The sequence below is a fragment of the Artemia sp. Qi Xiang Cuo genome, unplaced genomic scaffold (genome assembly GCF_049724085.1).
Source record: "Artemia sp. Qi Xiang Cuo unplaced genomic scaffold, ASM4972408v1 HiC_scaffold_37, whole genome shotgun sequence".
Taxonomy (NCBI): Eukaryota; Metazoa; Arthropoda; class Branchiopoda; order Anostraca; family Artemiidae; genus Artemia; species Artemia sp. Qi Xiang Cuo.
The window spans coordinates 1-10,812 of NW_028297446.1; the positions used below are offsets into that span (position 1 = coordinate 1).

At 36.1% G+C, this 10,812-nt stretch overlaps 1 protein-coding gene across 1 annotated transcript; it reads left to right on the top strand.

Annotated features, from left to right (window-relative positions):
• Positions 1 to 6,719: 6,719 nt before the first annotated feature.
• On the top strand, positions 6,720 to 9,061 carry LOC148938893 (uncharacterized; the record flags this gene model as incomplete). The annotated part of the gene is made up of 2 exons (XM_089107464.1): positions 6,720 to 6,954; positions 7,006 to 9,061. Coding segments are annotated over exons 1-2 (2,291 nt in total), but the record flags the coding sequence as incomplete, so codon positions are not given.
• Positions 9,062 to 10,812: the final 1,751 nt, after the last annotated feature.

A 10,812-nucleotide genomic window follows, 5' to 3' on the forward strand; every position in this document is an offset into this window, starting at 1 on the left:
AACATGACAATGTGATTTAACCAATGAACCAATGAACCAATGAACAATGTGATTTAACCAATGAAACCAATGAACATGACAATGTGATTTATAAAAAATTCTGTTTTGTTGTATTTAGATAAAATAAAGAATTCGAAATTCGCAAAAAATTCAAACTATTGTTTCTTGACTTATTTTTCTATTGAGGTTCCCATGTTATCATTTACGTTCAGTTGTTTTGTAGTTTTCAAACGAATTAGCTAGGAAGAATGCTAAACTTTGTCTGACTACGAAGCGATATAGCAGAATTTTTTCTTCTATAATTCGTTATTTTTATTTAATTTTGTCTTGACCCGGTCTTATTGACTGTTTGATCAATATCAATTAGGTTGACAGAAGAAAAATAATGTCTGTCCCATTTTGGGGTTTGGCAAATCAATACACAACAACTGACGTTTTCAAAAATTTATTTAAAAAACTTTATCCCCAAATGAGGTTTTTTCATAAAAAAATTAATCCATTAAACCAAAAATGAAAAAAAAAAGAGTCAAATAATCTACCAAACATACAACTACCACAAATCAGCATAAATAAACAAATGAAACCCAAAACAAACATAAATCAAAATAAATAACATAGTCAAACTCAAAACGAGCAGAAATTAATGTGAGTAGGGATCTAAACCCCTAAACTTTCCAAAAGCCAGAATATAAATTTTACTTTACTGAAAAAATTCAAATGAATTTACTGAAAAAATGTGCATTGTCAGTTTAATATACATATGCTTATATTTATTCTTTAAAATCTTAATTAATTTTGATTTCTTAAAGTTATAAAAATGAAAACATTTAAAAGAATTTTTTTTCAGTGAGTTACTGAATTTCTGAATATTCTGGCTTTTAGAAAGCATAGGGGTTTTGATTTATCTCCCTTCGTCCCTTTCTCATGCCCTGTAAATTTCAAGCCAAAAAGAGGAGAATTTTAGGTTTTTAGAAATTCGCGTGTCCCTACTTGAAGTAACTGATTTTTATTAATACTTTCTTTATCTTTATATGCTGATCAAAGGGGGCCTTTATTGATCCTGTCTATATGCCCTGTAAGTTTAAGGCAACTGGGAAAGGTTTTTTGGCAGTTTAAGGCGCTTGATATTGATACAACCAAAATTCTAAAATGTTATGTCTTTATTAGGGTCTAGTTCACCCTGTTTCACAAACACTGTAAGTTTCCAGACCATTTGAGACTGAACAAAATTTTGGGGCTCATGAATTGACACAGCCAAAAATTAGTCTCGATCTGTGTAACAGTCATAATCTTATTTTTTTATGTCTTTCGTTTTTTTACTAATTACAGAATTGTTTTTCTTTTCGTAAAGAGAATCAGTTAAGTTTAGTCAAGTTTTTATTCCCAGGTTCTTTACTAAAACTCTACGGATGTAAGTGGTCTCGGGACCTGGAAGCTGAAATCCTAATCAACCCGAGGCCTGATATCCTTTTTTCCGGAAATTTCTGCATTTTTCTTATGCAAATTATTATATTTTTGTATTTTATTTTAGAGCCTTCCCCGAGAAATATTCATGCACACATCCTTCTCACTAAAAAAGTTAAATCACCAACCTGATTTGACTAAATCTACATATGATGGTGGGGGTGCATAATAGAACTTAGAAATTAGCCGAACAAGTATGGTTTATTGCTTCTGCATACAAGACTTAATGATATTGAACCAATGGGATAAAAATTATATTTGGTCAAGAGATTTGAGTGGAATATAATTCAGAAACATTTAAATGGAACTTCAATTTCAAATATAAAGTGAACAAGAGGTTTCCGCACCCTTGCTACTTTATAAACTAGATAACTGAATGACGACCAAATTTTCATTGGCAGTCTGTTGCGATTATCTGGTTTTCAATGACTCCTACAATTTATCATTGCTTTGATCTGCTTTCTGGAATTACTGCTTTCTGGACTAGACATTATACTAGCAAAAACATGGGACCCATAGATTCGCATTCAAAACTATTCCCATATGCAATGACTGCTACCTTGATAATATCGTATCCCCTCCCGAATATGGTTCGATATGGCCCTAGTCAAACAGTTCGTGGTAACGAACTTTAAGTAAGGAGCGACCCGGAGCGTCCCGGGTGATCGTATCGACTCATTGGTCTTAGAAGATCTTGATAGGGCTCATTAAAACGGAAATTAAAAGTTCTAGTGCCCTTTTTAAGTAACCAAAAAATTGGAGGGGAACTAGGTCCCCTTACACGCCCCTTTTATCGCAAAACGGTCCAAACAAAATTTTAAGATAGCCATTTTCTTCAGCTTAGTTGAAAGGCAGGGGCGTAGCTCCAGCATTTTTATTGAGGGGGCAAACAAGTTCCACATCCAGAGAGTCAAGGAGATGGGCTATATAATAGCTTTTTTCAATTTGTTGGGGGGGGCAACTTCCCCCTTGCAAATCCCAAACGACACCACAGTTGAAAGGCCAAATAACTATGCCTTTGGAGATATCTGGGCCCCCCACAGCCCGTGGGGAAAGGTCTTTACGTTACTAAATTTGCCCATTATTCACGTATAGTATTTGTTATTGGTAAGTTTGCATAACTGTGCCAGGGGGGGGGGAGGTTTTTGCGGGGGGGAGTCTCCATGGGTATACTTGTCCAGGGTGAGGGTAGTTTTCCTGCGGTAAATTTTTCAGGTGAAATTTTAAACTAGGGGATTTTTCCAGAAGTCCTCTACGAAAAATCTTCATAGTTATTGCTTTCTTATTGCCGACTCAATTTTACGCGTGGAGATGTTAAGCGTACTTGTCCGAGGTAAATTTTCACCAGGATTGGATTATCTAGAGAATAAATCTGTGAGCAAGAGGGATTTATCCGTGGAGATGTTGCCAGATTTCCTGGCATTACTTGTAAACGATAGGAAATTAAATAAAAAACCAGTTTTTTCAACTGACTGTAAGGAGCAACGTTAAAACTTAAAACGAACAGAAATTATTACGCATATGAGGAGGGTTACTCCTCAACACCTCACTCTTTACACTAAAGTTTGAATTATGTACCAATTCTTTAAAAACGGCTCACGAAACACTGTTCGTTTAATTAGAACAATAAGAAGCTTTTTTTTAAAGTTCTAAAAAACTAGCGTGAAGAGCGAGGTTTTAAGGAGTATCAACCCCCATAATATACGCAATAATTTCCTTTCGTTTTGAGTTTTAATGCTGCTCCTTACTTTCAGTTGAAAAAACTTTTTTTTAAATTTAATTTCTATACAAAACTGTTACTTCCTTTGTTGGCTGGCATGATTTTTTGGCGCCTTTCTCATCATCTTTGGCTTCATAGCGCAAAAAATGTATTTTGAAAAAGAATATCAGTAACTTTATATAGAACTTAGGGCTATATCTTGGCTCCTAGGGGGGAGGACGCAATAGTCACGTTAGTGAGTATGGGTAATAGATCGGTGCAATGCATGTTCTTTTGTTGCTACAGTTCAAAAGAGGCCGTGCAAAATCGTGCTAATAACTAAAGCTCCCCCCCTCAAAAAATTACCAGGGGCTTCTTAAATATTTGAGGGCCACTTAGAGTCATACAGCTTACTCGCATTATCTCCCGATCAAGCATTTAGTAAACACTCATAATACAATCAAGGAATAAACCCCCCTAAGGGGTGAATCTATTAGTGAGCGGTTTGTAAATGGGCGTGTTTCAAATTCGCCTGGTATTTGTACGACTCACCAAGAGTTACAAAACTGAACTCTCATGACATTTAAAACAGTCTTGCATGCGCTGAAATAGCGAAAACAATCCAACAATTTTGGCTTTATAAGATCAGTTTTGTGAGTTGGTTTTTCTTTAATTGTTTTATTTGGTCAACTAATTCTTTTAATTATTTTCTCATGATTTCTTGAATGGAAAAGAAAATAAAAGTTGCCACCTTTTATCTCGATAATCGTACTATAACTAGATTAAATAAACAAACAAGTTTTTTTTAACTGAAAGTAAGGAGCGATATTAAAACTTGAAAGAAACAGAAATTAATCCGTATATTAAAGGGGCTGTCCCCTCCTCGATCCCCGCTCTTTACGCTAAAGTTTGACTCTTTCTCGAAACTCTGCTTAACAAAACAATAAAAATAAAACTAAGCTTAAAGAGCAGAACGCTGAGGAGGGGACAATCCCTTTCATATAAGAAATAATTTATGTTGGTTTAAAATTTTAATTTCACTACTTACTTTCATTTTAAAAAAAAAAAATTCTGAACATTTTTTAATTAATTAATGTATATAATTTTTGATCAAATTACATGAATAATTAAAAAAAAATTTGTGTAATAATTGTACTTTTTTGATTAATAATAATATTATGATTACTTAAGTTTGATTTTTGTTATAGTGGTTAAAGAAGAACTACTGAATCACAAAGGGTGCTTTATTAGAATAACAACCTCTTTTAAAAGTTAAAAAAGAAACTTTAGCGTAAGAACAAGCTATTGAGAAGAGGAAACCCATCTCATATACGTAATTTTTTCTGTTCCTGTTAAGTTTTAATTTTGCTTCTCACTTTAAGTTGAAAAAAAAATTTTTTTGTTTAATTACTGATCGTATTTAAAATAATGTACAGAAATCCAGCTCCTCCTCCCCGGAAAATTTACATCCCTTACAAGAACTTATCTCCATTGAAAGATTCTCCAAGCAATACTCAAATCACTGAAATGAAGGAAAGAAGAGATGTTTAAAAGATACGCGGAAGAATGTATTTTTGTTTTAAGTTTCAATGTTATCTTTTACTTTTAGTTTGAAGTAACTTGCTTTTTATTTTATTTAATAACAACATTGTTTAACATCACACAAAAATCATAGATATTAAGCTAAGTTTAAAAAAAAGAACTTTATTAAACCAAAAATGAACAAAAATAGAATCAAATAATCTATCAAGCATACAACAACCACAAATCAGTATTAATATATAAATGAAACCCCAAAAACATAGAAATTAAAGTAAGTCAAACTCAAAACGAGCAGAAATGAATCTGAGTAGGGTTCTAAACTCTATGATTTCTAAGAGCCAGAATATAATTTGTACTTTACTTAAAAATTTCATTTAAATGTTTTCACTTTTATAAATTTAAGAAATCAAAAATTAATTAAGATTTTATTGAATAAATATAAGCACATGTATATAAAACTGACAATGCACATTTCTTTTCAGTAATTTCATTTGAGTTTTTTTCAGTAAAGTATAAATTATATTCTGGCTCTTAGAAAATAAGGGGGTGGGGGAAGGGGGGGGCTAGGTGAGTCTACATCCTGAGATTCAAGGGGCTTGGGCATATATATATATATATATATATATATATATATATATATATATATATATATATATATATATATATATATATATATATATATATATATATATATATATATATATATATATATATATATATATAAAAAAAAAAAAAAAAAAATATATATATATATATATATATATATATATATATATATATATATATATATATATATATATATATATATATATATATATATATATATATATATATATATATATATATATATATATATATATATATATATAAATATATATATATATATATATATATATATATATATATATATATATATATATATTTACCGCCTGTCTGAATTTCGCTCAGACAAGTTTGCGATATGCCGATATTTCCCGTGATGCGGTGGTTGCTACGGAAGTAAATTTTACGGAAAAGACATTCTGTACGCTGCGCATTGCAAACTGAACGTTATTTTGCGGCAACTTGGAGATGAATATGTAATGAAGGACCGCCGAGCTGGTTTGCAGAGTGATGTTTTCATGGGTGATTTATACGATGCTATCAAGAATGCAGAAAACTCAGCCAATTTCACCTATAGATTTACTATCTGGAAAATTGGCGAAGTGCCTAGAATACCGCAAGATGTGCTGACTTCTCTTTCAATTAGAGTTAACGAGTGCACAGAGAAAATAGAGGGACTAATCGATCAGTGTAAGTTCTACCTTCCGTCAGGCCCTACTGTCTGGCCCCCGCTACCGAAACCAGAAAGACTTGAGAATCCTGTAGTGATAGCGAATGTGCCGGCGGAAAGCCTTGAATCATGTGCCAAACAGAAGGAATTTATCGAAAAGAACGGTGGAAAAGGACATATACGCCAGATCACTCAACGAAAAGGTGGGTTAGTTGCCTTTCTCGATACGGCGGATTCAGCTCAAATCCTCGCAGACATGTTGAAAGAAAATGTCCGTGATGTCAAGGTTTCTTACCGGAAACCAAAGTTTTTAGCGGTGGCAAGATTCGTTCCTCCGGCAACCACAGAGGAAGAAATTATTGCTGCGAACTCCGAAGTTACGGAAGTCCACCGGTTCGGCACCTCTGGCACAGTGAAACTTGTATTTAAAGACTCGTTCGCGCGAGATCAGACAATTAAACGCGGAATATTTGTAGACTACACCCACTTCCGGGTTGAGGCCTATAAAGAGCTCCCCAAGAGATGTTTTAACTGTCAATCTTTCGAGCACCTCTCTAGTGCCTGCAGCAACGCTCCGAAGTGCTCTAAGTGCGCCGGTGCCCACGTCGCATCACGGACGTCCCCATGCACGTCCACCACAGTTAAATGTGCTCTATGCCCAGAAGGCCACAACACCCACCCCTCATACAGCATGAGATGCCCACTAGTTAGAAATGCTATGAAAAAGCCCACTACAACGAAATGACTTCTCTCTCCATCATCTGCCGAAATATCTATGGGCACAATTCAGTCAAACTAGACTACGTTAAAGAACTATGCCGTCAATTTAATGTTGTGTGCTTACAAGAACATTTACTCACCTCCGAAAATTTTGGTCTTTTCGAACAGTTGAATCAAAAAACTGTGTTCATGCATGAAGCAAAAAGGTCCTCAGTCCGTGGTCGACCTAGTGGGGGCACTGCTATCATAACGGACAGTTCGCTTGAATGTCAATAGCTGGAATCGTGTGAGTTCGTCCTCGCTGTAGATTTTCCTGGCCCCGGGGGTTTTGTTCTGATCACGGTTTATCTACCAACAAACCTAAACACCCTCTCTTCCGAAAAACGGTTCTCGGAAGCTTTTGGCCGCCTCTCGCGCTTACTTATTAGGCTGGGCAATCGAAGAGTGCTAGTCTGCGGTGACTTTCAGTGCGACTTAACGAACCCATCAAATAAGCTCTCCGAAATCTTCTTCTCAGTAATCCCAGCTGGGTATGATCTCTGTGAAAAGACTGACACATATACGTACATCCATAAGTCCGGTTCAACGACAAACATTGACCATGTGCTATGTAACTTCTCTCGAGGTGCTCCAGTCACCGTGGACTCTGAGCACACAGTAAGTGATCACCTGGGCTTGTGCTTTAAGGCTAACTTCGTCCCGTGTAGGCCGAATAAGCCCCAAATTTATGCTACCAAGACTGAGTGGAATAAAATAAACGCCGACCAGTATAAACAGACATGTGATGAGATTCTCGGAAAGATAAAAGTTCCCTTTCAGCTCTTGATGCATGGCTCGAGTGATTTGGTAGCACTAGACATTTATTGTACTGAGATTATACATGCAATGAAAACGGCTGAGCAGGCTTCTGTACCCACTCGCCGTTTTAAACCTGGAATCAGCAAGCCTGGCTGGAGTCGCTCTCCTAAATTAAGGCAAGCCAAAGCTCGTGCTAAGTTTTGGCTGAGATTATGGCGCGATTGCGAGAGGCCTAGGTCAGGTGTAGTGTTTGAGCAGTTCCGCAACACGAAAAAAACTTATAATAAGTCTGTAAGTGATCTTAAAGCTGCCGAAGCCGAACTTGCTTCCCAAGAAGCAGCAAATAATCCTGTATATATGTGGAAGTCTTTTAGACAGTCTAAACCAGTGACAAACCCTGCTAGTAACATACCTGAGGAGCAGTGGGTAAAACATTATAGTGAAGTTTTTGGGATTAAACATGCCCAACTAACAACCGAAAGTGATAGTGAGCTCTCACGAGCTTTTGCGTCCCTCTTGAGCCAACGGAACTATTTTACCGTCTCAATAGGCGAAGTGCTCCAGGTTATTAAGCAGCTGAGAAAGGGCAAGGCTCCCGGGCATGACGGAATTGTGACTGAACACCTCCGCTGTGGCTCACCTCTGCTCATTGAGCACTTGACGCTGCTATATCAAATGTGCCTTGATTCTGGTGCAGTCCCTAGGTCGTTTGCCCTAGGTATTGTGTCTAACGTCTTGAAGAAGGGAAAAAATCGTAACCTCTGCTCTAGCTATAGGCCTATAACAGTTTCTAGTACATTAAGCAAAGTGTTAGAGAGACTTCTGTTACCTGAGCTGTTACGAAAGTGTAAAATTGACAATCGACAATTCGGGTTCCGTCGCCACCTCGGTTGTGCATTTGCACATCGCCTTCTTACGCGTATAGTATCGAAAGCTCAGAATCAATCACGGACTCTTTTAATTTGTGCAGTAGATGTGTCCGCGGCGTTCGATTCGGTAATTCATTCAAAGTTAATTTTGAACCTGCTGCACCAAGGTGTGAACCCACATGTAGCGGCCGTCCTATGGCACTGGTATTCGAGTAGCCTTATCCGTGTTAAGTTGAGTAGTGAATTCCTGTCGAAACCGATTAAGCTTCACCGGGGACTGCGTCAAGGGTCGGTTTTAAGCCCTGTACTCTTCAATTCACTAACCTCGTCGGTAACAAAAAAGATTAACGGTGGTTTTAACACTGAATGTATGGATGTGAGCCTACTGTGCTACGCAGACGACATATTACTGGTGAGCACATCGCTTTGTAACCTTCAAGCTAATATCGATCTCCTAAGTCGAGGTTATACTAATATTGGTCTGGTTATTAACCCTGCTAAAACAGAATTTCTTGTATTTGAACCCCCGCGTGCGCCGTCTGAAGTTGCCCGTCGCGAGGCTACCCGTGTTACCGTTGCAGGGCAAGTAGTACTTCCAAGCCGCAAGTTGAAGTACCTAGGTATCACATATGGAAGCGACCTCAGAAGCTCGCGTGCTCGTTTTGTTGACCAGGTTCTGTCGGGTTTTCGGTCTGGGTATGCTAGACTTGCAGCCCTGAAGTTTAAATTTAATAAGCATATCCTTGCTAGGTTGTATCGTGCCGTCGCTCTTCCCTTTGCTCACTACATCTCACCCGTTTGGCATTGGCTATCGAATTCGGATATGTTGCGAATCCGTTCAGGCTTTTGCAAATATTTAAAGTTTCTGCTTGGTCTGCCACTTTACCTCCGTAACACTGGTCTGCTAGAAAAGTATCATATACCTGATCCTGTTGAGTTCATGCCGAATTTTGAAAAACAAGCTCTCGTGAAACACAGGGCACTATTATTTGATTTCCCAGCGACTTTCTTGCTTGATAGTTGAAGTGTGATTTGTTTGTATTTAGTAGATTATTATGTTCGGTTGATTTGTGTTCGTTTTTATTTTCTCTTTTCTTTTGTTTTGCTCCGCTTCTTCATGCTTCTTTTTTATAGCGGGTTTGTAATAAATTATTATATATTATATATATATATATATATATATATATATATATATATATATATATATATATATATATATATATATATATATATAATTGAAGTAAGTATAAATTAATATAAGTAAATTGCTGAGCCTTTTTGTTTATTGTAACCTCCCCTTCCAGAAAACAAATCCCGGATAGACTTTTTATTACGGACCTTTTGTAAATAAATAAAAAAAAAACAAGTTTTTTAAACTTAAAGTAAGGAGTGACATTAAAACTTAAAACGAACAGAAATTATTTCTTATATGAAAGCGGCTGTCCCGTCTTCAACGCCTCGCTCTTTACGCTAAAGTTTTTCATTGTTTAAAAAAAAGAGTTGTGAGAAAGTCAAACTTTAGCGTAAAGAACGAGGTGTTGAGGAGGGGACAGCCCCTTTCCTATACAGAATATTTTCTGTTAGTTTTAAGTTTTAATGTCACTCTATACTTTCAGTTAAAAAAAAAATAGTTTTTTTATTTAATTTTTGAACGTTTTTGAATAAATGCAGGTTTTGTTCTTGGCTCACCGTTCATGAATAATTAAAACAAAATTTTCATATTAATTTACTTTTATTTAGTTAAATTGCTTTCTCAAAACTTGTTTAATTTTATTTACGAACGTTTTTATACTTACTATAATATACGTAACTTACGAATTAACTTACTGAACGAACTTCTCTGTTCATATATTTTTAATACGTATATTAGGGGGTTCGCGCCCTATTCAATACCTTGCTCTTTAAGCGAAATTTCGATTTTTGTTCCAATACTTTAAAAATGACCGCTTAATCACAAAGGCCGTTAATTAGAATAAATAGCTCGTATGAAAGTACTAAAAAATCTTTGGCTTAAAGAGAGAGATATTGACTAGGGGGTGAACCCAATCATATATGTAATATTTTCTGTTCGTTTAAAGTTTTGATGTTGCTGCTGTTGCAGTTGAAAAACTTGTTTTTTTTACATTTAATTTCTGATCTTTTTTTAAATAATGCTGGGAAGTCTGGCGCCCCCTTCATAGGAATGTCCCTTCCCCCATGAAAACTTCCATCATGGAAAGGTCCTCCCACCTAACCCCCACCCCCACCCACAACCACGAAAAAAATACCCAGAAAACCTCAGTATAATTACCAAAAACCAAAACAACAAGTTAAAATTGGGTAAAGTTCCTAGCTTTAAGCCCTCCTCCCCGGAACTTCGGGGGATTAAGTCATCCTAAAAGCCATACTTATAACATTTTCGAACCTGCTGAACAAAATGGCTATCTCAAAATTTTGATCAGGTGACT